The sequence below is a fragment of the Cervus canadensis genome, chromosome 21 (assembly GCF_019320065.1).
Source record: "Cervus canadensis isolate Bull #8, Minnesota chromosome 21, ASM1932006v1, whole genome shotgun sequence".
Lineage (NCBI taxonomy): Eukaryota > Metazoa > Chordata > Mammalia > Artiodactyla > Cervidae > Cervus > Cervus canadensis.
This window is the reverse complement of record NC_057406.1, coordinates 7,010,212-7,037,990: the sequence shown is the minus strand read 5'-3', so window position 1 is coordinate 7,037,990 and position 27,779 is coordinate 7,010,212. Positions and strand designations below refer to the sequence as shown.

Sequence of the window (27,779 nt, the reverse complement as noted above, 5' to 3'; positions counted from 1 at the left end):
CAGGTGGGTGTGTGAGGCTCAAGGATGTTAATTTTGTTACGATCACGATGATCATAGTGTGCTTTGGTGGGAAAAGCAATAAGCTTAGAATTAGGAAACCTGACCTGATTGCTGCCACATCTCAGTGGCACATTCCATCTCACTCTCTACTTGGTTGTAGGCCCATTGCATTGGCAAGATGGACCCTTTCATGTGACCTCTAACTTGGCCCCCTGCTTTCAGTCTCTCATCCTCCAACCAGTCCTCACCAACTGCTGGAGGGTCTATCCGAAAACCAAGTCAACCTCTCAGCTCCCCTGGCCTTCAGCAGTCATCTCCAAACAGCAGTCTATCGGGCATTGTTTGACAGGGATGGAGTTTTCTCTGGTCTGTCTGTGGTGAGATTTGGAAAGTAAGGGTAATATAGTGAATTTTCCATGAAGTTGAGTTTATTCAAAACTTAAGCTCTGAGGTCCTTTTCCTTCATATTCTTTCGGTATTCGAATGTTCTTTTAAGAATCAGAGCTTTCATAAGAAATGTAGGAATCTGCTCTCAGGTTAAATTCCACATTCTATATTCCTCATTCAAGGTCTTTCACAGCCTACCTACAAATTACATCACACAGTTCCTAAACCCCTGACACTCCACATCTTTTCACCGATGGTCCAGTCACACTGAACTCCTTGCCACCCCCTCTTATGCCTCCAGGCTGCTGAACACCTTGCTTCCTGGCTTGGCAAGCCTCTTCTCTCCTTTGTCTGCCTGATTTCTGTTCACACTTCATGGTTCCCTCCTCTTTGAGTTTGCCCCCCCCCCACCATTGCAGGTGGCATGAGTCACTCTCTCTTCCACACTTGAACATGGCACTGATCACATGTCCTGCAATTATCTGTCTCATTATCTATTTTTTCTCACCAGCTGCCAGCTACAGGAGGTAGGGGCCTGTGTGTCACAGCCTGGCCTAGAATAGCCACTCAGTGGACATTGTCAAGTGGACGAATGTATCCAAGTCCTTCTACATGTTACCTTCAGTCTTTCCTGGGAGACTAAGAGAGGGAGAAGAGACTGATTGCCTTTTATCCTGTGTGTGTCCTTGTTGTCCTGTGCAGTACTCTGTATGTATAGACACACATGTGGCCATTACCTGCTCTCTTCTGTCCTTTGTGTGATTTTCTCCGGCCTGTTCCCTCCCCAGAACTCTCTGCAGTGTCTGAGCTCCTGCAGCATGGGCTGCCCCAGATAAGCAGCAGGGGCCCTGAAAGCCTTGCTCTCCTGTCGGATCGCCAGTACGTGGAGGAAGCTGCTCGCCAGAGACAGTACTGCATCCTGCTCCTCTTCTACCTGGCCTACATTCACGAGGACAGGTCAGTGCTCAGAGCTGGTGACTGACAGTTGGTTCTGGAACCTACATCTGTAGCCAGGTTCAGTTCAATAACTATTTATAGAGGCATCCTCTCCAGGCCTGGTGCTGAGCACTGGGAACATGGAGATAAGTGAGAAATGGCATGTATTCCTGAGGGGCTCACATTTTGGAGAGATGGGTAGTCTCAGGAGTGAAAGACAGAGCCTCGAATGCTGATGAGAATTCCTTGATATCCCTGAGGGTATTGTTTATGCACCAAAAAAACCAAAAATGTTAGTAGTTTACTGTGGTTTTAAGAATTACTATACAATTTATTAAAATTTAAAATCAAAGTACTATTTTTCATTAAGCTTTTAAAAAATTATTGAGGTAAAGTTTACATAGCTAAGTTAACCATTTTAAAGAGGACAACTTGGTGGCATTTTTAACATTCACAGTGTTGTGCAGCCACCATCTCTGTCTAGTTCCAAAACATTTCCATCACTCCAAAGTAAAGCCTCTCATCCTTTAAGCAGTCACTCCCCATTCCTTCTTCTGCTCAGCTTCTGGCAGCTAACAGTCTGCATTCTGTCTCTGTGGACTTATCTATTCTGAACATTTCTGGTAGATGTGGTCATACGTCTGTGACCTTTTGTACCTGCTCCTTCCACTGAGCATAATGTTTTCAAGATTCATCCAGTAAGCATGTTTGATCTGGCATTGGTACTTCACTCTTTTTCATGGCTGAATAATATACCATTGTGTGTATACACCACAGTTTGTTTATTCCTTCATTCATTGATGGGCATTTGGGCTATTTCCAGCTTTTGGCTATTGTGAATAGTAATGCTGTGAATATGTGTGTACTTGTATTTGTTTGAGTACTTGTTTACTATTCCTTTTCTGTATATACCAGGTTTAGAATTGAGGAGTCATATGGTAATACTATGGGTAACATTTTGAAGAATTTCCAAACTGTTTTCCAGAGGAGCTGCAGCCCTATCAGCAATGTTTGAGCAAGGGTTCCAGTTTATCCATATCCTTGTCAAGATTTGTCCATCTTTTTTATTATATCCATACTACTGGTTATGAAGTAGTTTTTGCATTGTGGTTTTCATTCAGTTCAGTTCAGTCGCTCAGTCATGTCCGACTCTTTGTGACCCTATGAACCTCAGCATGCCAGGCCTCCCTGTCCATCATCAGATCCTGGAGCTTGCTCAAACTCATGTCGATTGAGTTGGTGATGCCATCCAGCCATCTTATCCTCTGCCGTCCCCTTCTCCTCCTGCCTTCAATCTTTCCCAGCATCAGGGTCTTTTCCAATGAGTCAGTTCTTTGCATCAGGCATTCAAAGTATTGGGGCTTCAGCTTCAGCATCAGTTGTTCCAGTGATCAAGGTTGATTTCCTTTAGGATGGACTGGTTGGATCTCCTTGCAGTTCAGGGGACTCTCAAGAGTCTTCTCCAACACCACAGTTCAAAAGCATCAATTCTTCAGCACTCAGACTTCTTTATAGTCCAACTCTCACATCCTTACATGACTACTGGAAAAACCATAGTTTTGATTATACCGGCCTTTGTTGGCAAAGTAATGTCTCTGCTTTGTAATACACTGTCTAGGTTTGTCATAGCTTTTCTTCCAAGGAACAAGTGTCTTTTAATTTAAATTTTGATTAAATCTAATTAAAGAAATTTTGGGGGGATGAAATTTGTCTATTTTTTCTGTTTTCATTTGATGTTGAGCATCTTTTCATGTGCTTTTTGGCCATTTGTTTATCTTCTTTGGAGAAATGTCTGTTCAACTCTTTTGTCTAGTTTTAATTCAGATTGTTTGGGCTTTTTTGTTGTTGAGTTTTAGGAGTTGTCTATATATTCTGGATATTAGTTCCTTATTAGATTTGCAAATAATTTCTACCATTCTGTGGGTTGCCTTTTTACTCTTGATAGTGGTTTGGGATGCACAGACTTTTAAAACTTTCATAAAGTCCAGTTTATTTTTTCTTTTATTGCCTGTGTTTTTGGTGTCATAACCAATAATTCATTGCCAAATTCAATGTCATGAAACTTTTGCCTTATGTTTTGTTCTAAAAATTTTTTTATAGGTTTAGGTCTCTCATTTAAGTGTGTTTCTATTTGGGGTTAATTTTTTTCTATCATGTTAGGTAAGATTCTAACTTCATTCTTTTGCATGTGGAAATCCAGTTTTCCCAGTGCCATTTGTTGAAAAGACTGTCCTTTCCCCATTGAATGGTGTTGGCACCCTTGTTGAAAATCATTTGACCATGTGTATGATGGTACAATACTATTAACTAAACTTTACTCAGATTTTACCAGTTTTCCTGTACTGTCCCTTTTCTGTTCTAGGATACAATCCAGGATACCCCATTGCATTTAGTATTACCTATTTTAAAATGTTTATCAGAGTCTTAATCTGATAGGTGAGACATACCCATGGTAGAAAATTTAAAAAGCATAAAAGGATATGTAGTAAAGTTGGTCTCCTCATCCCCATCTTCCTTGCATGTACAAGTGTAGAAGTCTCCCTTCCCCAGAAAGGAGCCCATTGAACACACAAATGTTTAGTGATAAATATGAGAAGAGACGGGTGAACTGGCTGTCAAAGCAGGGCCTCCTGAACCCCCAAAGTAGCACCCTTCTTTTTAACACTGCTGGTCCAGCTGCCTGATGCTTTACCTTCTAGGTGTGAGTGAGGAGTCTCTGTCCTCTAACAGATCCTTGCACAAAGCAGAACTACATGCTGTGCATGTGTGACAGTCCTTTGTTAAGTATGTACAGCACCCTCTTTGTGCAAGATGTCATTAGTCTGTGGACATGCTGGGACAGATGGGCAGAGGGAGGGTGTGGCAAGGCAGGACAGCCATCTCTGCCTTTTTCACTCAGACTGTCCTTGGTTGACAGGTTTGTGTCAAAGACGAAGTTATTCGTGGCTGTGCAAAGCTTCCTCCTGTCTCTGCAGGACCAGGGTGAACACCCTCCACTCGTCGTCTTCAGAGCTTCTATCTATCTACTTGCAATCTGCCAGGACAAAGATGGTGCCTTAGATGAGGTATGGATCAAAAACACCTGGGGCTTTTCCTCCTTCTCCTCTTCATCATGGTTCCTTGGAAGACTATTTTGATGTGTGTATAGAGACGCTGGGTGACAGAGAGACAGTGTGCTGGGGGACTAGAGGGAGACGCAGTGCTGATACTTACGGAGCTCATGTAACTTAGCCAGTTCTCTCAACAGTTCTGGGAGGCAGAGATTACTATTTCTATTTTATTGATAAGAAAATCAAGTGCTTGCTTCGGCAGCACATATACTAAAATTGGAACGATACAGAGAAGATTAGCATGGCCCCTGTGCAAGGATGACATGCAAATTTGTGAAGTGTTCCATATTTTTGGAATATTACTCAGCCATTAAAAAGAATTCATTTGAATCAGTTCTAATGAGATGGATGAAACTGGAGCCCCTTATACAGAGTGAAGTAAGCCAGAAAGATAAAAACCAATACAGTATACTAACACATGTATATGGAATTTAAAAAGATGGTAACGATAACCCTATATGCAAAACAGAAAAAGAGACACAAATGTACAGAACAGACTTTTGGACTCTGTGGGAGAAGGTGAGGGTGGGATGTTCAGAGAGAACAGCATTGAAAAAAGTATACTATCAAGGGTGAAACAGATCACCAGCCCAGGTTGGATGCATGAGACAAGTGCTCAGGGCTGGTGCACTGGGAAGACCCAGAGGGATGGGATGGAGAGGGAGGTGGGAGGGAGGATCAGGATGGGGAACACATGTAAATCCATGGCTGATTCATGTCAATGTATGGCAAAAACCACTACAATATTGTAAAGTAATTAGCCTCCAACTAATAAAAATAAATGGGAAAAAAAAAAAGAAAATCAAGACTTAAGGACTTCCCCCAAAATCCAGTGGTCAAGACTCCATGCTTCCACTGCAGAGGGCATAGATTTGATCCCTAGTCAGAGAAGAAGGATCCTGCATGCTGTGGACCTAAGCTAATTAGGTCCTAATTAACCTAAGTTATAAAGATCAATTAGATTAAAGGCTGTTTTCTTAGTACCACCCCCAGTTTGTGCAGGAGGAAAAAGTTGTGAGGTGTCTACAGATAACAGTTTATGAAACAAAATGTATTGCTGGGACCTACATCATTGTTAACCAGGCTGGTCTTGGATTACTTTGATGAGGTTATATGTTACAAGTTTCCTCCCTCCAGCTTCTTTATAAACTCTTAGGGCTGGAGCAATCATTTCACAATATATACATTTATCAGATGATGATGTTGTATCCCTTAAACTTGAAAGTCCCTCAGTCGTGTCCGACTCTTTGTGACCCCATGGACTATACAGTCCATGGAATTCTCCAGGCTGGAATTCTGGAGTAGGTAGCTGTTCCCTTCTCCAGGGGAATCTTTCCAACCCAGGGATCAAACCCATGTCTTGCACATTGCAGGCAGATTCTTTACCAGCTGAGCCACAAGAGAAGCCCATACCTGAGCTATCAGGGAAACCTTAAACTTATGCAATGTTATATGTTGATTATGTCTCAATAAAACTAGGAAAAAAGAAGACTTAATAGTGTTTAAATGGCAATACTCCCCAAATTATTCTATAGATTCAACATAATCTTGATAAAAATTTTAGTTGCCTTCTTTTTTTTTTTTCTTGTCTCGAAATGGACAAGCTGATTCTAAAATTTATTTGGAAATGCAAGGGACCCAAAATAGCCAAAACAATCTTGAAAAAGAAGATCAGGTTTGGAGGACTCACACTTCTTCATTTCAAACTTACTACAAAGATAGAGTAACCAAGACAGTGTGGTTCTAAATATGTCTAGGAGAGACATCCAGATCAACTGAATAGAGTTGACAGTCCAAAAATAAACCCATAGGGAATTCCCTGTCTGTTCAGTGGTTAGAACTCAGCACTTTCACTGCCAGGACCTGGGTTCCATCCCTGGTGGGAAAATTAAGGTCCCTCAGGTCAAAAACCCAAACAAACAAAAACCCCCAAAATAAACCCATATATTTTTATAAGGACAACAAGACAATTCAGCAAAGGAAAGAACTGCCTTTTTAATAAATGGTGTTGGAATCAGCTGCATATCTACATGCAACAGAATGGAGTTGGACCCTTAGCTCATATCATACACAGAAATGAACTCAAAATGGATGAAAGACCCAAGTGAAGTCAAAACTATGAAGCATAAAATCCTGAGAGTAACATGCTCAGGAATTTGAGCTTTGTTATATGTGCAACAGGGAAGAGAGGGTTTAATAAATGGTTTAACACACCTACCCTTTGCTTTCTCTGTGCCAAGCCCTGTGCCAGGCCACAGATTAATCTGTTGCATTCCCTGCCCTCAGGCAGCTGAAGTCTAGCGTGGTAGGTGGACACATACATGCTGACAGTTGTGACATACTGTGCTAAGTGTCATTATAGAGTGGGGTTTCTCAGCCACAGCACTGGTAACATTTTGCACAGTCTTTTCTGTGGGAGGCTGTTCTGTGCATTGTAGGATATTTAGTGGGATTTCTGCTCTCTCACACTAGACACCACTTGCACTCCCCCAATCAAGACAATCAATAATCTAGACAATCTAGACATTTTAAAATGTCCCTTGGGGAGTGAAATCACCCTGAGTTGAGGGCCACTGTTACAAGGTAAGCACAATGAGGTTTTCTTTTTTTTTTTCCCCCATTTTTATTAGTTGGAGGCTAATTACTTTACAGTATTGTAGTGGTTTTTGTCATACATTGACATGAATCAGCCATGGATTTACATGTATTCCCCATCCCGATCCCCCCTCCCACCTCCCTCTCCACCCGATTCCTCTGGGTGTTCCCAGTGCACCAGGTCCGAGCACTTGTCTCATGCATCCAGACTGGGCTGGTGATCTGTTTCACCCTAGATAATATACATGTTTTGATGCTGTTCTCTCGAAACATCCCCCCCTCGCCTTCTGCCACAGAGTCCAAAAGTCTGTTCTGTACATTTGTGTCTCTTTTTCTGTTTTGCATATAGGGTTATCGTTACCATCTTTCTAAATTCCATATATATGTGTTAGTATACTGTATTGGTCTTTATCTTTCTGGCTTACTTCACTCTGTATGATAGGCTCCAGTTTCATCCATCTCATTAGAACTGATTCAAATGAATTCTTTTTAATGGCTGAGTAATATTCCATGGTGTATATGTACCACAGCTTCCTTATCCATTCGTCTGCTGATGGGCATCTAGGTTGCTTCCATGTCCTGGCTATTATAAACAGTGCTGCGATGAACATTGGGGTGCATGTGAGGTTTTCTTTTTGCTGGAGGATGCCAGTGAAAATATCCTGGACCCCTGAGAAGCCAGCACATTTTTTCCCAGTTACATCTTGGCTGTCTCTATTTGTTGGGGATTAGAGTCTCTTGGGCCCTCTGCAAGGTGCATTTAGCCTCTTTATTCTTTGCCTCCAGGCTGTGGTTGGCGCCATCAGAAAATTCCTAGAGGACACCCCAGACCTGCACCGAGTCTACACCCACCATCCGCTCCTGCTTAGGTTGTTTCTGCTGCATCCAGAGCTGATGAGGAGGTTTGGGCACCGTGTCCTGGAACTTTGGTTCTCCTGGGAAGAGAGCAGCTGTGAGGAGCTGGACGGTGTCCCATCTGCTGGGCAGCCCACCCTTCCCGCCAGCGTAGCAGCCCTGTTTCACATGCTTAGGAGCAGCCCCAGCATCCTACTCATTTTGCTAGTAGGTGACCACTTGCTCCTTTTTACTGTCAGAGGAGATGGGCCCTCTCTCTCTGGGAGCTGGTTTCCTGAGGGCAGGAGGTACCCACAGCTGCTTCTACCTGCCTCTGGACTTATCACTATTTCCATGCTAGTAGGAGGTCTTTTCAGCTGGCAGGTGCCTGGTAAATCCATACCCTTTCCTAAGTCTGATGGATGTCTGCTCACTGAGAGATATGTGCCTCTCTAATCCCCAGGGGATATGCCTCTGAAATGCTGACCTTTGTCACCATTCTCTCTCTCCTACCTGTCTTAAGTATATTCTGTTAGCAAGGGTTTGATGTCACAGGGGACCCCTGGGGCATGTAGTGGCAGATATCTGATTGGCAAAGGGACTCAGCCTCTTTTCTGTCATAACTCTCAAGATAATGTTACATGTGCAACACTCTCCCTTGGGCATACCCAGAATTTTTTTTATCATGAGTTTATTGCATATTCCAATGATTTTTTTGTGTAAGACATTCCTATAATTTTTGTCAGGTTCATCAGTTAGATAAGGAAGCTGCTTGTTTGCAGTTTCTCACACACTGGCTTTATTCCATCTATTTTTCTTTATTATTATAGCAATAACTGCTATAATATATATATATATTTAAAGTAAATTATTTACACAGCTGACAATTTGCATTTAGTGACCAATTAATGTGACTAGTGGCAGGTCCCAAACTGACAATGTGGTTTAGAACCCCTGCCTTCAATACCAGTTCACTTACTTGCCCCCTGTCCCTTAGTCCTAGAAGAATGACACAGCCCTTTAGAGGTGACTGGGTGTTCTTTTGATATTCTTATCATCAATAAATATGATTCCCTGATTTTATTGGAGTGACTATGGTGGAAATGGGACTTCCCTGGTGGCTCAGATGGTAAAGCGTCTGCCTACAATGCGGGAGACCCAGGTTCAATCCCTGGGTCGGGAAGATCTCCTGGAGAAGGATATGGCAACCCACTCCAGTATTCTTGCCTGGAAAATCCCATGGACGGAGAAGCCTGGTAGGCTATGGTCAGTCCGTGGGGTCGCAAAGAGTCGGACATGACTGAGTGACTTCACTTTTCACTTTTATGGTGGAAATAACACCTGCGTATTGTATATCTCACATCCTTAGTTACCTACTTCTGTCCATATTCACACTCACACATACACACCCCCACTCAGACTTAAATCTTCACCCTGTGTCCCTGAGATCTGTCATTCTGTGAAATCTCACATGTGTTGATTTGATAGGGGCCACATTCATGCTTTGGCTCAAATTCTTCCTTGGATGAGGAAGAAAAGGGAATAAGGAATGGGTTAAAAATAAGCCATTAGTGCATAAGGAAAGATGGGACACAGAGTAGCAATGGACAGAGCTAAGATGCTGGATTTTCTTTGCCAGATATAGTATTCAGGGTCAGTTCCTCACACATAAGTATTTATGAACCTTTGCTGACCTGTTGAGTTAGGGATCTGAACAGATCTAAGTTTCTCAAAAAAGAAAAAATTCAGATCTTCTGAGGAAGATACTAATCATAGCATCTTATTTTTTTCTTTTTAAACAGATTAAGAAATAGTTTTAGATTTGCCCAAGGTCACAAGAGCTAAGATTAAAACCCAGATTTTGATTCCCTGTAATTTTTTCCAGTAAACTGAGCTAAATCTCAGGATAAGAGAGAAACCAACCCTGACTCAGGGTTTCATTTAATTAGGAGAGCTGTTTGAGCACAGGAAAGAATTAGACCTAGTTCCTGGCCCATGGGCCAGTGAGGGACTCAGCTACAACAAACTCCTAACAACTGGAAGAAGTCTTCTCTGAGCTTTGGTTTCCTCATGTCTAAAATGGAGATAACATGGGGATAAATGAAAGAATATATAGGAGCACTTGTGGTATGCTATACACAGTAGACTATCATTTACTGATTCCTGACTGACTCTGAACCAGATAAAGAATCTTAATCTCAGAAAGGCTTATTGAGGGCCTTCCCTTGTGGTCCATTGGTTAAGAATCTGCCTTCCAATGCAACGGATGCAGGTTTGAACCCTGCTTGAGCAGCTAAAATCCCACATTCCACCTGACAACTAAGCCTGGAAAGACCTGATACAGCCAAATAAATAAACAGTTTTTAAAAAAAGAAGGAAGACTTATTGAATACTGAAGGTCATAGAGCTAACAAAGGTCATGAAAATGACCGGAGCCTAAATTAATGAATTTTTACTAAATTAGATCCTAGAAACATCAGTGTTAAGATAGAAGAGCAAGGAACAACTTCGTTGTTTGTTCATGTGTATAATTCCTACCATTGCTTCCCAGCTTCTAGCTGCAGGAGGGGAAAGAGTCTAAAAATATGTGTTGGTACCAATTTCTGTTTCTGATATGGGTAATTAACAGCTGAAAACAAAGCTGTTAATTGCCACTCTTACCAACGGGTGGTCTTTCACGTGGGTTGTTTATATGTAAAAAGCAGTGATGTCATAGAAGCTCTGTTTGTTCCCTGCTTGGGCCATGTGCCTCTGGTCGGCCCAGTCCCAGAGAGTTCTGGATGACTCTGGACGGGAGAGGCTTCAGAGTGGGCCATGCTCCACCCAGAGCCTCCTCACTAACCCACAGGGTGGGGTGCACCCTTTCCCCTGGCATTTATCACAGCTGCCAAATATCTAAGTAGCCCCCGTCCTTTGGCACTTTTAACATTCACTAACTTAGGTTTCTAAGAGACCAGCTTTGGCAGTCAGGCAGCCATGTGCTGGTGAAGGAGCAGAACTAGGAAACTGGTTTGGCTGTGGGTCCTGTGACCTTAGACAAATCACACCTCATCTGGCTTCAGCCTCATACTCTACAAAAAGGTTGATGGAAATGAACTGAGATTCCCTTTAGCCTTCTTATTCTGAGATCCTCTCCTTCCAGAGATGTTTTCTGAGTCTCTGTGTGTATGTGTATGTGCGTGCTCAGTCATGTCCAACTCTTTGCAACCCCACGGAATGTAGCCCAACAAGCTCCTCTGTCCATGGAATTTTCTAGGCAATAATACTGGAGTGGGTTGCCATTTCCTACTCCAGGGGATCTTTCCAACCAAGTCCCTACAAGGTAACAAAGATGAAGCCAACCTCATCCCTGCCCTTAAATCATAGTGGCTATAGAATTTATAATGCCCCTGCTTTCTTGACAGGCAAACTAGTTAATCTGCCCCAGTTTGCTGATTTGAAAAACTGGAGTAACACCTACTAGGAAGAGTTATCATGAAGATACAGATAATGTATAGACAAACATGTAACTATAGTTTAAACACAGAACAATACCTGACATTATTAGGTCCTAACTGAGTGATTGCTATTGGTGTTGTCAATAAAAATTAATCAACAGTCTATCTCAGAAGGAAATGGCATATTTATTTGAGCCAACCCAAGAATTATAACCTGGTAGACAGTCTTTCAGAAATCTCTGAGGGGAATTCCCTGGCAGTCCGGTGGTTAGGACTCAGTGCTTCCAGTATAGGGAGCACAGGTTCCATGCCTGGTCCATTAACTAAGATCTTGAAAACCATGTGGTGTGGCCAAAAAAATAAATTAAGAAAGTAAAATAAAAAGCTCTGAGGACTGTTCTGCCCATAAGAGGTCAAAGCACAGTGATTTAAGTTTTTGAGACAAATGGTTAAATGACATATTATTGATTGTTTACACAATTTAAATCTATACATACAAAGGTAGTAGTGGATCACAGGTCACCATGGTCCCTTGCAGAATTAGGAAGGAAGTTATCTCCTAAAGACTTATGAGTTGTGACCCTTGATGAGATTGAGAAAGAATGGTATCTCCTAAGGAGGTCTGGTTAATTCAGATGCACAATACACACTTAAAGGGGAGGAAGAGGCCCAAGCTAGCAAAGAAAAATTTTATGTTTAAATGTTTCTCTTTGTGCCATAAAATATGAATTATTTCATCAGTATTATCGTTGTTTCTCTGGCAGCTGTGGGGGTTTTTAGAGAGCCAAGTACAGACGCCCCTGTGCTACCCAGTGACCAGCACATCTGGGTTTGTCTGGCCGGTTGCCTGTAATCATGGCTCTGTGTGTCAGGAGCTAGGAGTCTGTGTGTGACACTGGTTTCGTGGCACCCAGCCCCCCCTGCCCTGTCCAGAGGAATCGGCCTGTTTGAGCTGGAAGGTGCAGGAGCTCTCAGTGGGATAGTCTCTGGTGTAGCTTCTGCTGACTTCTCCTTTAACATATACTCATTAACTCTGAAAGCAAATAAAAAGCAATGTTCTTTCCCGCCTTCTGAAACCAAGGCCTTTACTCCTTGGGGCAGAAATAGCCAGATGCCATGGTGGAGACAGGGCCTGATTTGGTCCTTGCCTCTCTTCCTGTGTCCTGAATCTGTCCTAACCCATCCTGTCCTTGCCCTGTGACATCTCCACCCCCACCCCCTTCTCCCTTAAGGCACACTCAGGTCCCATTGGAGTTGGGAGTGTGTTAGTCACTTAGTCATGTCTGACTCGTTGTGATTCAAGTCCTACCCTTGGGACTGTAGCCTGCCAATCTCCTCTATCCATGGGATTCTCCCAGCAATGATACTGAAGTGGGTAGCCATTCCCTTCTCCAGGGGAATCTTCCTGACCCAGGGTCTTCTGCATTGTAGGCAGATTCTTTACCATCTGAGCCACCAGGGATTCAAATCCTAACTGTGCCACTTACTAGTTTATGTGAGCTTTGGCACATCACACAATCTCTCTGAGCCTCTGTTTTCTCCCGTTTAGGATGGATTTATTTGACAGGATGATGCTTGGTAGGTCCTAAGTGAGTGCTTCCTTCCCCAGGTTCTGTGACAGCATTATTTGGGGCCCTTCTCCAGCCCCTCTTCTTCACTGTTCAACTGTCCCCAACTATAATGCCCTTTGAGCTCTGGCTTCCTTCTCTCCTGCTCAGGACCTCATCTGTTCCAGTCCCATGGACATAGCCCGCAAGGTACTGATCATCCTGAAGACCTTTCTGAGGAGGAATGAAGATGTCCAAGTGGGCGGTCTCATCAGAGGCCACTTCCTGATGATCCTACAGCATCTGCTGGTGGAGCATGGGTCCTCCCCCTCAGGAGGTCAGCCTGTAGCTACTGCGGGCATGTTTAGATCTGAAGGAAGGTCACTCAAGAGTGGGCCTCTCTACTGTGATGAGGTCTGCTCTGGGAGAGAGGATCTGAGTTTTCTCTGCAAAAGACAAGTCAGGCCAGCGGGGCATCAAGTGAGAAACTTTTATCTCCATCCTCTTGTGGGAGAGTGGGTGCTCAACATACTTGTGTGTGTGTATGTGTGTGTGTGTGTGGTTTGAGTGTGCTTATGTTTCATGTCTGCATGGGTGGGTGTGTTTGATGCATGCATGCATATCCCCACCCTGCGCAGCATGTGCTCAGAGCTATTTGTCACAAGAATGGCAGCCCCTAGTTGGGAAGAAAGAAGTGGTAAATGTTGGGGAGGTGAGGGAGGCAGCAACAGCCAGCAGCAGGGGCAAGGGAGGGAGTGGATCTGTGATGGATTGGAACCTCCTGTTGAGATCCAAAAGGATGGTTTCCAAATCTGGAATGGGACTCCCTGGAGTCACAAAAGCTTGATATTTGGTATAGTGTGAAAGGCTGGGATTAGTCTGTTTTTTCCCCTACTCTTAGAAAGTTGAATTTTTTAATTTTCAAGCAATTAAGAGGAAGTGGGTGGAGAACTATGGCTCACTTGGTCCAGTTCTGTTGAGGACGGGGGTTTGGAGGCATGTTTAAGGGGATCTCAGTTCAGTTCAGTTCAGTCGCTCAGTCATGTCCAACTCTTTGCGACCCCATGAACTGCAGCACACCAGGCCTCCCTGTCCATCACCAACTCCCAGAGTTTACCCCAACTCATGTCCATTGAGTTGGTAATGCCATCCAACCATCTCATCCTCTCTCGTCCCCTTCTCCTCCTGCCCTCAATCTTTCCCAGCATCAGGGTCTTTTCAAATGAGTCAGCTCTTTGCATCAGGTGGCCAAAGTATTGGAGTTTCAGCTTCAACATCAGTCCTTCCAATGAACACTCAGGACTGAACTCCTTTAGGATGGACTGGTTGGATCTCCTTGCAGTCCAAGGGACTCTCAAGAGTCTTCTCCAACACCACAGTTCAAAAGCATCAATTCTTCACACTCAGCTTTCTTTATAGTCCAACTCTCACATCCATACATGACTACTAGAAAAACCATAGCCTTGACTAGACGGACTTTTGTTGACAAAGTAATGTCTCTGCATTTTAATATGCTATCTAGGTTGGTCATCACTTTCCTTCCAAGGAGTAAGCGTCTTTTAATTTCATGGTTGCAGTCACCATCTGCAGTGATTTTGGAGCCCAAAAAAATAAAGTCAGCCACTGTTTCCACTGTTTCCCCATCTATTTGCCATGAAGTGATGGGACCAGATGCCATGATCTTAGTTTTCTGAATGTTAAAGCTTTAAGCCAACTTTTTCACTCTCCTCTTTCACTTTCATCAAGAGGCACTTTAGTTCTTCACTTTCTGCCATAAGTTTGGTGTCATCTGCATATCTGAGGTTATTGAAATTTCTCCTGGCAATCTTGATTCCAGCTTGAGCTTCTTCCAGCCCAGCGTTTCTCATGATATACTCTGCATAGAAGTTAAATAAGCAGGGTGACAATATACAACCTTGACGTACTCCTTTTCCTATTTGGAACTAGTCTGTTGTTCCATGTCCAGTTCTAACTGTTGCTTCCTGACCTGCATACAGGTTTCTCAAGAGGCTGGTCAGGTGATCTCGTATTCCCATCTCTTTAAGAATTTTCCACAGTTTATTGTGATCCACACAGTCAAAGGCTTTGGCATAGTCAATAAAGCAGAAATAGATGTTTTTCTGGAACTCTCTTGTTTTTTTGATGATCCAGTGGATGTTGGCAATTTGATCTCTGGTTCCTCTGCCTTTTCTAAAACCAGCTTGAACACCTGGAAGTTCATGTATTGCTGAAGCCTGGCTTGGAGAATTTTGAGCATTACTTTATTAGTGTGTGAGATGAGTGCAATTGTGCGGTAGTTTGAGCATTCTTTGGCATTGCCTTTCTTTGGGATTGGAATGAAAACTGACCTTTTCCAGTCCTGTGGCCACTGCTGAGTTTTCCAAATTTGCTGACATATTGAGTGCAGCACTTTCACAGCATCATCTTTCAGGATTTGAAATAGCTCAACTGGAATTCCATCACCTCCACTAGCTTTGTTCGTAGTGATGCTTCCTAAGGCCCACTTGACTTCACATTCCAGGATGTCTGTATCTAGATGAGTGATTACACCGTCGTGATTATCTGGGTCGTAAAGATCTTTTTTGTATAGTTCTTCTGTGTAGTCTTGCCACCTCTTCTTAATATCTTCTGTTCTGTTAAGGGGATCTGGAGGAGCTGAATCCTTCCTTTTCAGGGAAGGAGAAGCCACAACTAACTGATAATAGTGTTTAAGGATCATGAGATCTCTTGGAAACCCATAGTGGAAAGACTGTGACCTTGGATTCAGCTTTGGGTTCAAGTCCTGGCCCTGCCGGTGACTGTGGGACCCGGGAGATGTCAGTTAGCCTCTCTGGGCCTCAGTTTTCTTAAGTGTGAAACAGAAATGACAGTCCCTGCTCCCCATGAATTAAAGAGGATTAAGTGAAATAATGAATTCTCTTACCCAACCCAGAGTTGGCACTCAGTCTGTCAGTTGCCCCTTTTCCAAATAAAGAAGACAGGAAATAGGGGTAAATCCCAACGAACTATTTACCACTGGTCCGGTGGTGGTGGTGATCTGTCTGTCAGTCCCCCTGACCAGCTCTTCTTGTTCCTAACAGCTTCCGGGAACCTGCCTTTGCTGTTGAGCCTCCTCTCCTTAGTGCAGCTGAGGAATGAGTCAGAGCAAGAACTGGACAGCATGGCCATGAAGCTGCTTCACCAAGGTGCTTGGGACAGTGCCTGAGGGCCCAGGGCTGGGCCGGCTGTGGGTCGACCCTCATAGTGCTGGCCTTGGCCTTTTCTTCCACCCTTTCACCTTTTGGAAGAAGCTGGTGGGTCAGTCTATTCCTGTGGGCTTCTCTTTCTTTTTTTGAGTAGAGAAGGGTTTATTGCAGGGCCATGCAAGAATGGGGACTCGTGCCCCCCACAAACTGAGACCCCCCGAAGTTGAATGATTTCAACAAAGCATTTTTAAAGGCAATGTGAGGGATGAGAGTTTCAGGGTATATGATCATCTCATGCACAGTTCTCTGACTGGTTGATCTCCTATGGGCTTCTTGATAAAGGACCTTACAGATCTTCTGCTCGTCCTCTGGGAATGTTTGGAGAACAAAAACCAAAATAAGTCACTGTGACAAGCTCCAGAATCAAGAAGGCCTGATTTTTGTTCTCAGCTTAGTCACTAGTTATGCAACCTTGGGCAACCTCTAGCCTTTGTGAGCCTTTGGTTCCTCATAAGATAATAGTGTGTACTGATTTAGGGTTGATGTAAGGAGTAACTTTAAATGTAGAATGCCACAGGGTGCTTGGCACAGAGTAGGCCTTCAGTGGGTACTGTCTATGTACCCTTCATTTTTCCTGGCACAAGCTCTGTTCTCCACCTCACCCTGCAGCTGACTCAGGATCTGATGATCCAGTTCACAGATCTCTAGGCCTTCTCCCTCCCCACACCCCAAACCTTATTAGGATCTTTTATTGCTCATTGATGCAGCCACCAGTTCATAGGCAGCACCCTCAGGAAGATTGTTGAGGAAAGTTTGAGATTAATAGGAAAAATGGTGTGTCTCCAGTCCCTGTGGAGTGGCGTGTCCTTTGGCCACAGGGGAGCATGGTTTTTTCCCTGCCTGGAGCCCAGATCTCCTCATGAGAAGATCAGTGTCCAGCCTGGCCTGGTGCTGGTCATTGCCTGCCTGTCTTATCAGGTGACACTCAGCCAGGAGGGAGGTTTGTGTGTGACAAAAACAGCTGTCAAAAGGGCCTCTAACAGGGAGACATAACAGACTGAAACATACACATGAAATGAGTATATATTTACATACAACCCTTGAATAGTTTTATTTGCGAGTAGAGGACTGTGGTTCAAGGGTGGGGCTGTGGTTGGGAGGGGCCTAGCTGTCTGGTTGACCATGAGCCATGTAAAGTCAAGTGTGATATGGCTGCCAAAAAAGTGAGTGAGGACTTAGGTAGGTTTATATCTAGGATGGTGGGGGCAGAGGAGCAAGGGCTGGTAATCCCAGGAGGAAGGGGTTGTGCTCTGTGGATGTCTACTCCACAGTGTTGTAACTGCTCTGATGAGGCAGGTGGAGTATGAGGAGGCGTTTAACCTTGCCTTGACAGATTGATTAAGGGAGAATTCATGAGGGAGGTGAACTTTGAGCTGAATCTTGATTGCTGAATCGGAGGAAAGGTAGATGGAGGTGGTATGAGAGAGAGAATGTGGCAAGTTTAGGGAACTGAACGTCGATAGCTACAGACCTCCCCTGGGAAGGTGGTGAGTGCCTATTGCTGAAAGAATTCAGAGACTGAATCGTCTTTCTGCTGATGGTGGCAAGTTGGCCTACATAACCTCTGCAGATTCTGCAACCTGGAGTCTGGTTGGCACAAGTGCTGTCAGAGGCTGCCTTTTGACCTCCTAAACTTGTGCAGTCTGTTCATACATGCAGCTGTGGGCTGCTTGCCTGATGTTTATTCCGATGGAGAGTGTGAACATGTCTTTGGGTTTGTCACTGCTTCTTTCCATTGGCAATAACATCAGGGACACCTGGTTTGTTCTTGATCCCCAAGACTGACATCTGAAATTAGCCAGTTGAGGGCCATTAGCTTTAAGACATGTGAGTGCTGGGGCTGCCAAGGACTCTGATCTCTTGCAGTGAGCAAGCTGTGTGGGACATGCAGCCCCGCTGACTCAGACATCCTGCAGCCCTCCTTCAACTTCCTGTACTGCAGCCTTCACCAGACCACGCTGGGCAGTCAGAGAAGAGGTGCTGGGGCCCAGGCTGGCACAGTGAAGAGGAAGGGAGGGTGCTGGGCAGTGTCTGGGGCTCTTGCTGCCCTCAGTTCTTCCATCTTAAAAAAATAAATAAATAAGGGTGTGTGTGGCTGGAATGGATGGTCATAAGGTCCTTTCTGGTTCCAATAACCTTTGGTTCCAAAATGAAGCTGGGACCTTTAGAGCCTCCAGGTGACCCTTTTGTTCATTCACAGTACGTATGTGAAGCACCTTCTGGGTACTAATTGAGCACCACCTGCTCTGCCCAACCCTCTGCAGCTGCTGCAGTGCTTCTGAGCAGCACGGCCCTGATAGAGCTTCTGGAGAAGATGCTGGCGCTGACCTGGGCTGAAGAGGACTCTCCCAGGACCGGGCTCCTCTGCTCTGCCTGGCTGCTCACTGCCTCCTTCTCTGCCCAGCAGCACCAAGGCAGTCTTCAGGTTAGTCTCTAACCGCTGTAGCTTTGGGGCATGGGTGTCACTCAAAGGAGCGATGAAGATCCGAGTTCTGGTCTCAGCTCTGTGGCTTATTACCTATGTAACCTTAGTGAAGTATTTATCTCTTTGAGCTTCAGTTTCCTTGCCTACAAAACAGGAGAGTAACATGCAAGGCTGTTGTCAGGTTGATTTACATTGATCCATTTAGCACACATGGATCACCTACATGCCAGGCGGTACTTTAGGAACAGAGGAATAAAACATGAATACAGTATACACCCCACACTTGGGGAACTTGTGTTGTAATCTTTAAGCAAAGCTTTGAAAGGTAAGTAAGACTGTGCCAGGCGAGGGGGAGAGCATGCTAGGCAAAGAGAATGAGATGAGCACAGGCCTGAAGCTGCACAAGTTTAAGACATGATTTATGTATTTGAAGAGTGGTGAGATATCACATGTCAGGGTGTAGGGAGTGGACTGTCCAGCTGAACAGGAAGGCAGAATCCAGTCGTGATCTTGAAGTGGTGGGTGGCAAGCTGTGATGTGCCATACACATGGGAGCTGTCATGTGACTGTTAGAGAAGGTGATGCGGGGAACGGAAGCGCCATGGACTTGTCCACACAGCACCTCCTTTCCTCTCAGCCCCTCGCCCTTGTATGACCTTGGCATCCTAGTGCCCTGCATGGGCTCCTCTGTGGGCTGCTCCACTTTTCAGTGCTTCCCTTAAGGCTGGCTGCTCCTGGTGGATGTAAACCATTGCCTACCCCTTGGGGAATCCTCTCACTGTGCCCAGCTTTGTGCCAACCTAATGCCAGGCAAACACTCACTGGTATAGAATTGAAGTGAGTCTTAAAATTTTGGCTTCTAGACTTTCAGTAAACTGGCAGATCTACACTGTAGCAGATCCTCAGGTAGTTGCTAGTGGGGTCAACTTGGGACAGGAACCTCTCCTGCTTTTCTCTGTTGGGCCCACCCCTGCCCCTGCAGCCACCTGCCTGGATGGAAGCCTGCACCACGTCATCAGTTCTGCCCTGGCCCTCAGCTCACACCCAGCCAATCACCTAACTGCCTCTGCTCTCCTCACTTCTGCTCTCGTTCAGTCCTGATCATTCGTCCTCAACACCAAGGCAGCCTGTTCACAATCTGCTGGCCCCAGCCTCTCCATTCCCCTGCCTCTCTATCCCCACAGCACAGTCTGTCCACACTTGCCCTCTGCCCACTATCCTTCAGCACCTTTCTGTTCTCTTCCTGGCTGCTGAGACCCTACCTACTAGGCCCCCCTACAGCCTTACTTCCTGTCATTCTGCCCTCCTCTTCTGAGCACATGCTTGCTCTTCTCCCAGTTCACTGTGCTCTTTCACATCTCCATACCTTGTTTTGTTTGTTTCTGGTTGATTTTTAGTAGCTGCTATTTTTTGGACAGTTTTAGATTTACCAAAAAATTGAGCAGATAGCACAGAACTTGCACACAGCTTCCTCTACTAACAGATTAGTATAGCATCTCAATATCTTTATAGAAGTTGGTTCTGCTTAGAACCTGCCAATTCCATCAGCCAACAAGCATTTTTGAGGAAATGCTTTGTGCAAAACTGTGATAGATCCAAGTGGAGGAGAAGCTGCCTAAAGGCAGCTCATGTTCTGGGTAAGGAGAGCAGAGCACACTCACAGCTTTGAACCTGTTGCCTAAACTAACCCCTCACTTTGGTCACTGTTTTGACATCAAGGAGCACATTCACAGCACTGATCCCCAGCTGTTCTTCACAGTGGCTCTGGCGGGAGTGAGAGCAGGTGGTACTGCTCACGTTTCACGGGTGACGGAGGTAAGACAGGCTGGGAGAGGTGCAGGGCAGCGGCTTGTCCACAGCCACTAAGCTGGCCAGTGGCAGAGCCAGAATTTTGAATCTGGGCCATCTGACTCCAGGTCTGAGTTAGGTAGACGGTGGGCTGAGGTAGAGATGGACTTACAGATAAGGCCAGGATCAGTTCCTCCCTGGTGCAGAGGCTCTCTGAGGATGGGGGAAATTTGGGAGAAGCAGGGTTCTCCAGGTCTGGGCTTGATTTTCCTCCTCAAGCTCCTGAATCCAGGTGAGGTTCACAAGACCCTGTGTGGCCTTCTCTGTCCTTCTGGGTATGTGTATGAAGGTACACGAAATATTGTGGCAGGTTATTTTCTCCCCAGGCTCCCAGAAAGTGGGGGCTATGCCTTTACCCCATGCTCTGCCAGGTTCATCAGACATTGTCCGTGGAACTGGACCAAGTACTGAAGGCCCTCAGCGTCCCGAAGAAAAAGGCTGCACTGCTGTCAGGTGTGGGCCAAGGGCCTCCAGCAGGGAGAAGAAAAACCTTTCCCCTAGATCCTGAGATGGGACCACCCCACCCAGACCAGACTGTGGTCACCCCACTATATCTCCGTGGTCTTCCCCCTGTAACAGAGCTGGGCACAGGGAGGTGGGGAATGAGACAGGAACTGGGTGTAAGGAGTTTCCTACTTTCAGCTGCCATATTACGCTTCCTGCGGACAGCCCTGCAACAAAACTTCTCCTCTGCCCTGGTTGCCCTACTGCCCTCAGGGGCCCAGTCACTGCCAGCCCCTGAGGACACTGTCCTATCTCCACTGGGAACATCACAAGTGCTGTCCTTGGTCATCGGACTGCAGAACCTTCTGGTGCAGGTAAGGCCCTTGCCAAGTGCGACCCTGGCAGTGGAGCCTGGTTCTCCCAGGATGACGGCAGGAAGGGGTAGCTTGCCTGTCAAGACCCTGGTATTTTCCCACCAAGTCCTAGAGAGTAGATTGACTGGCTTTAAAGTTACAGTGACAGAAACAAAACTCAAATTGCCTCATAACTGAGAAGTCCAGGGGCCAAAACTGGCTTTAGGCACATCTGAGATCCCAGAGGCTCAGACAGTGTCATCAGAGCTCTATCTCTCTTATCTCCTGGCTCTGCATTTCTCTCAGCTTTCTTCTCATGGATGGTAGGATAACATAGAGCAGCTCTTGGCTTATATCCTGGCAGAAAGAAAGTTTCTCTATCTCAGTAGCCCCCAGAATTGAATCTCATGAGCCTGGCTTGGTAATGTGCTAGTCACCCTGCTTGAAACATGGGGTGTTCTGATTGGCCTGACTTGTGCCTCTCCTGGAGGATGGGGCATATAGTTAACTCTCCATAACTCACATGGACTGAACATAAGAGAGGAGTGTTTCTGCAAAATAAAATTGTTCTCAGAAGAAGGAGGAATGGATCCTGGACAAGCAAAAAGTGGCCAATTTTGAGTACCTGGGAAAAAGTTGGAAGTTCCCAACTCTTAACTGGTTAAGAGTTAATTTTTGATTGGAGAAGGAGAAAGGACACAAGGCCTAGACTTGGGGGTTGTTAGGGAGAATGTTTCCCCTGTTCTGCATTTCATTAAGATATTCACCACTTGTGCTAACTCAGTGCCAAGCACTCATTAGATACTCTGTACCCATATCTCATCAAACCCTCTTAGCAACCCAAGTAATCTTTTTATCCCCACTTAGCAAAATTAAGTAACCTTGGCCAGGATCCTGCAGATGGTAAGTAGTCAAGCAAGGATTCAAACCCAGATCTGCCTCATAACTTAACCTCCAGGTTGCTGTGTTCCGAAGGATAGCATGAGGAGAACATAGGATTTTTTTGGTTAGTTTGTTACATTAAAAAAAAAAAATCAGTCTTACTGAGATATAACTTACATGTAGTAAAATTCACTGATTTAAGTGTAATTAGATGAGTTTTGACAAATATATTCAGTTTTGTGAACACCACCACAATCATGGTATAGGTTTCCAGCACCACAAAAAGCTCCCATGTATTGCTTTGTAGTCAGTCCCCTCCCCATCCCTGACCCTTGGCAAACACTGATCTGCTTTCTGGCACTACAGTTGTACCATTTCTAGAATTCCATATAAATGAAATCATACATTATGTTGCCTTGTGTGTCTGTCTTCTTCAACTTAGCTTAATGCTTTTGAGACTCATTCATACTGTTGTGTGTATCAGTACTTTATTTCTATATATTGGTGAGTAGTGGCCTGTTATGTGGCTATACCACAACTTGTTTATCTGTTTACCTGCTGCTTCCCTGGAGGCTCACATGGTGAAGAGTCTGGCTGCAGTGCGGGAGACCTAGGTTCAGTCTCTGGGTTGGGAAGACCCCCTGGAGAAGGAAGTGGCAACCTACTTCAGTATTTGTGCCTGGAAAATTCCACGGATGGAGAAGCCTAGCGGGCTACAGTCCACAGGGCCACAAAGAGCTGGACGTGACCGGGCGACTAACACAACACCGATAGCTATTTGGGACTTCCAGACTTTTGGTTATTTTGAATAAAGACTGAAGTACAAGTCTTTGTGTGAATATCCATTTTTACTTCTCTTGGGTAAAATACCTAGGAGTGGGATTGCTGGGTCAAATGACATATTAGTTTTCTGTTGCTGTGTATCTACACACCACAAATGTAATAGCTTAACACAGCACCCACTTGTTATCTGATAATTCTTTATGTCAGAAGTCTGGGTGGGCTTAACCAGGTTCTTCACTTAAGAGTCTCACAAGGCTGAAATCAAGTTATTGCTCAGGCTGGGTGCTTATCTGGGAGATCAAGGAAAGAAACACTTCTTTCTTAGTTTGGTGTCGGGGGAGCTCTTTCATCTCTTTAAGGTTGCCCCTATTCTGTCTTACATGGCCCCTCTATCCTCTAACTAGCCAGTGCATGTTGAGTCCTTCTCATACTTCTGGTCTCTCTGGTTCTTCTGCCACTAGCCAAAGAAAACTCTACTTTTAGAGAATTGGTGTGATCAGATTGGACCAACCCAAACAATCTCCCTTTTGCCATATAATGTAACCTAATCACAGGAGTAACATCTGGGAGCAAAGGTCATGGGACCATCTTAAAATTCTGCCTACAACATATGGTAAGCGTGTGTCTATAAGAAACCATCAAACTATTTTCCAAAGCGGCTGCACCATTTCGCCTTCCCATCAGGAGTGCACGAGAGTTCTATCTGCTTCACATTCTTGACAATACTTAGTATTTATTGTCAGTCACAGTTAGCTATTGGTGAGTATGTGGTGTTATCTCAAGGTGATTTTAATTTGCATTTCCTTAATGACTAATGATAATAAGCTCTTTTCATGTGCTTATTAGAGCATAAAATTTTGTTTGGTAAAAGGTTCTGCTTTAAGAAAAAACCTACCCGTGCTGACTTAGATAAACTGCGGGGCTCTTACAGCATCTGTAATTTGTGAATCGCTTAAAGGGCCCCAGGGCCCACTCTTTTCTGGAACAGAACAGTCTGTCAAATGTTGGTAAATCATCAATATACACACTGTGATTTGTGTGTGAGTGAGAGATGAAACCAACAAGCGTCTTGATTTTCTACAGAGTCACAATCCCCAATCTGAAATCCTGAAATCCAATTGTTTTGAAAACCAAATGTTTTTTTCTTAGTTGGCAGCAAAATCCATTATTGTGAAATCTGACGTGTACGTCTGTGGGTTTCGTTGTTTTTTTGCAGAAGGACCCTCTGTTGTCCCACGCCTGTGTCGGCTGCCTGGAGGCCTTGCTTGACTACCTGCATGCTCGGAGCCCAGACTTTGGTACAAACCCTCCCTCTTCTCTGATGTTCCCATGGGGGTGGTTGGAGGGAGCCAGCATCTGCCATGACACCCTCCCACCCCAAACTCCCATCCCCTGTTCTGTGATGCATACTCTTCTTTTTTTTTTTTGTTTGCGGGATGTCAATTCCCCTACCAGGGACTGAACCTGAGTCATGGCAGTGAAAGCCCAGAATCCTAACGCTAGGCCACCAGGGAGCTCCCTGATTCACATTCATCTTGTTTAATTCTTTTAACAATACTACAAGGGCACTGCTATGTCCGTCATACAGATGAGGACACTGAAGTTCAGGGATGTCAAGCAACTTGCCCCACATAGCTCTTGCATGGCAGAGCTCCTCCCACATATAATGGGATATAATATATATATGGTCTCCCTGTGCCAGGCAGTGTGGGTAGATAGAAGCCCAGGAAAAAAAGAAACCCCTGGAGTCAGCATTGAACAATGCCCTGCCTCGAGTGGAGCAACCTGTTTTTTGAGCCAATAGGAGAAAGTTTTCTTTATCAGTGTTCCACGGCCTTCAGAAAAGCAGCATTAACAACACGGTGACTGGTGTTTCCCATAGCCCTCCATGTGGCCTGCCAGCCCTGGAATCGGTTTTTGATGTTTACTCTCTTGGAAGCTGGAGAGAATTCCTTCCTCAAACCTGAAATCTTGAGACTTATGACCCTGGTAAGTGTAGAATGGATGTCTTGTGGTCTGAAGAATGTCATCCTCCAAGAAGGTAGAGGGGCTGGGTGGGCCTTCACCCTACAAGAAGCCTGCTTAGAGAATTCCTCTAAATGCCCACATCTTCTCAGCCCAGAAGACCTGGGCATTCTTTCTTATTCACTCACTAATGAAACATTGACCAGGGCCTGCCCACCACATGTCAGGTCCTGTGCTAGCTACCAAAGATGTCAATGAGCCAACTGTTCTTTCTTAAGGGTCCCTCAGTCTAGAGAAGGAGATAGACAATGAAACTAAGACTTAAAATATGATGTTATTAATGGAAGAGTAGAAAATAATGCTAAGTGCCTAGAACACAGTAGGTATCCACTGAATAAACAACAAGGCAGTGAGCCCGTGAATGATAGTGAAACAGATCAATGAGTAAGTCAATGGTTGGTGTGGGAACCCAGAGAAAAGTAAATTTTTTGTTGCTGTTGTGCTGGGTCTTCATTGCTGCACGTGGGCTTACTCTAGTTGCAGCGAGCGGGGCTACTCTTCCTTTAAGTGCATGATCTTCTCATGGCGGTAACTTCTCTTGTTGCAGGGCACAGCACAGGCTCTAGGCACACAGGCTTCAATAGTTGCGCCATGGGGGCTCTAGAGTGGTGGCTCAGTAGTTGTGGCACACAGGCATAGTTGCTCCGTGGCATGTGGAATCTTCTCAGATCAGTGATTGAACCTGTGTTCCCTGCATTGGCAGGCAGATTCTTTTCAGTGAGCCAACAGGGAAGTCCCGATAAAAGAGTAATTGTTTCTGCCAGAGCTGGGAGGGACAGTTAATACCTGTTGGTGCTCAGTCACTCAGTCGTGTCCGACTCTTTGCTACCCCATGGACAGCAGTATGCCAGTCTTCCTTGTTCTTCACCATCTCCCAGAGCTTGCTCAAACTCGTCCATTGAGTCAGTGATGCCATCCAACCATCTCGTCCTCTGTTGTCCCCTTCTCCTCCCGCCTTCAATCTTTCCCAGCATCAGGGTCTTTTCCAGGGAGTCAGTTCTTTGCATCAGGTGGCCAAAGTACTGGAGCTTCAGCTTCAGTATCAGTCCTTCCAATGAATATTCAGGACTGATTTCCTTTAGGATGAACTGATTGGATCTCCTTGCAGTCCAAGGGACTCTCAAGAGTCTTCTCCAACACCACAGTTCAAAATCATCATTCTTCGGCACTCAACCTTTATGGTCCAACTCTCACATCCGTATATGACTACTGGAAAAAACAGAGCTTTGACTAGACAGACCGTTGTTGGCAAAGTAATGTCTATGCTTTTTAATATGCTATCTAGGTTGGTCATAGCTTTTCTTCCAAGGAGCAAGTGTCTTTTAATTTCATGGCCGCAGTTACCATCTGCAGTGATCTTTGGAACCCAAGCAAATAAAGTCTGTCACTGTTTCCATTGTTTACCCATCTACTTGCCATGAAGTGATGGGACAGGATGCCATGATCTTAAGTTTTTTGAATGTTGGGTTTTAAACCAGCTTTTTCACTCTCCTGTTTCACTTTCATTAAGAGGCTCTTTAGTTCCTCTTCGCTTTCTGCCATAAGGTTGGTGTCATCTGCATATCTGAGGTTATTGATATTTCTCCCGGCAGCCTTTGATTCCAGCTTGTGCTTTATCCAGCCCAGCTTTTCTCATGATGTACTCTGCATATAAGTTAAATACGCAGGGTGACAATATACAGCCTTGATGTACTCCTTTCTCAATTTAGAACCAGTCTGTTGTTCCATGTCTGGTTCTAACTGTTGCTTCTTGACCTGCATATAGATTTCTCAGGGGGCAGGTTAAGGTGATCTGGTATTTCCATCTCTTTAAGAATTTTCCACAGCTTGTTGTGATCCACACACTCAAAGGCTTTAACAGAAGGAGGGAGAGTTAATTTAATAAAATTAAAGAACCATTCAGTAGTGAAGGTAACATTTTAGCCGAGACTTGAAGGATTAATCGAGAAAGAGAAGGAAAAGTATTACGGGTGCTGAGGTGAGAACAGCAGGTATACAAGGACATGGTGGCGGGTTGGTTGACCACACGTAGTCTAATGTGAGAGGCAAGGCTGAGGGGCGGGGAGTTGGAGACTGAGGGGTCAGCAGGGCCAGCTCTCAACGTCGAGCAGTCCTCATTACTTCACTGTCCCAAGACACAACCCCACCTGTGCATACCAGTGCCGAGCTCCTTGAAGGCAGAGTTCTGTGGGCTTCAAATCTATGTCCCCAGCCCAGTGCTGGGCATGGCAGGGACACAGGAAGTGTTTGTGAATGGAGGAGATGCCGAGTCACTGCATTCTTGGCTTCTCTCCCTGGCCCAGTTTGTGCGGTTCCGGAGCAGCAGCATCCTCTCTCAGGAGGTGGGTCATGTTCTGCAAGGCGCAGCTTCGACCGACCTCTCTACCCTTCCTGCCTCCACACTCCAGGCTCTGCATGGCTTCTTCCTGCAGGTGAGTGGGGAGGGGATGCCATTTAGCCACTTGGAGGCCAAACCCTCTATACCATCTTCTCTTGGGGCGGGGTGGGAGGGGGGAGCTCTAACCACAACAGCCAGTGGGAGGTCAGGAGTGCAGGGGATGGAGGGCAGAGAGGGCCTGTGTGGAGTGGGCACTGAGAAAGCCTGTCTTTCTTACCCTCTTTTTTCTCCAGGTCCAGAGCATGGGCCTCCTGACTGACCACAGCATGGCCCAGACCCTTCAGGCCTCCTTGGAGAGTCTTTCCCTCAGGGCCTCCCTGGCCCAGCCACCCCTACAGGACATGCTGTATCCTTTCTTGCATCTTGGAGCTTTGGCCTGGGCATGGTCACCCAGGCTATGGGAGGCCACAGCATCATGCTTCAGAGTAGAGAAGTACCCTGTCTACAGCCCTGTCCTCTTAAGGCAAGCAGGGGTCGGTGATAATAATTAACAGTGGGAGCAGTGACAATGACTTGTTCTGTTTGTTAAG

At 45.3% G+C, this 27,779-nt stretch overlaps 1 protein-coding gene and 1 non-coding gene across 4 annotated transcripts in view; both read left to right on the top strand.

Annotated features, from left to right (window-relative positions):
* LOC122423439 (coiled-coil domain-containing protein 134) overlaps nucleotides 1-27,779 on the top strand; it is a 74,229-nt gene that overhangs the window by 27,461 nt on the left and 18,989 nt on the right. For 2 of the 3 annotated variants that reach the window (XM_043440512.1, XM_043440513.1), the window contains exons 18-31: nucleotides 1,176-1,344; nucleotides 4,241-4,388; nucleotides 7,815-8,090; nucleotides 13,018-13,183; nucleotides 15,927-16,031; nucleotides 17,958-18,068; nucleotides 18,356-18,516; nucleotides 20,236-20,331; nucleotides 20,736-20,817; nucleotides 21,007-21,182; nucleotides 24,043-24,124; nucleotides 24,709-24,815; nucleotides 27,155-27,283; nucleotides 27,483-27,595. In XM_043440512.1, the coding sequence (XP_043296447.1) occupies nucleotides 1,176-1,344; nucleotides 4,241-4,388; nucleotides 7,815-8,090; nucleotides 13,018-13,183; nucleotides 15,927-16,031; nucleotides 17,958-18,068; nucleotides 18,356-18,516; nucleotides 20,236-20,331; nucleotides 20,736-20,817; nucleotides 21,007-21,182; nucleotides 24,043-24,124; nucleotides 24,709-24,815; nucleotides 27,155-27,283; nucleotides 27,483-27,595 (1,921 nt within the window). Of the gene's footprint in view, nucleotides 1-1,175; nucleotides 1,345-4,240; nucleotides 4,389-7,814; nucleotides 8,091-13,017; nucleotides 13,184-15,926; nucleotides 16,032-17,957; nucleotides 18,069-18,355; nucleotides 18,517-20,235; nucleotides 20,332-20,735; nucleotides 20,818-21,006; nucleotides 21,183-24,042; nucleotides 24,125-24,708; nucleotides 24,816-27,154; nucleotides 27,284-27,482; nucleotides 27,713-27,779 lie in introns of all 3 variants that reach the window. The other variant, XM_043440511.1, reaches the window with a different exon arrangement.
* Nucleotides 4,620-4,726, top strand: LOC122424153. The gene has a single exon (XR_006264339.1). It is a non-coding gene; the product is annotated as a U6 spliceosomal RNA (small nuclear RNA).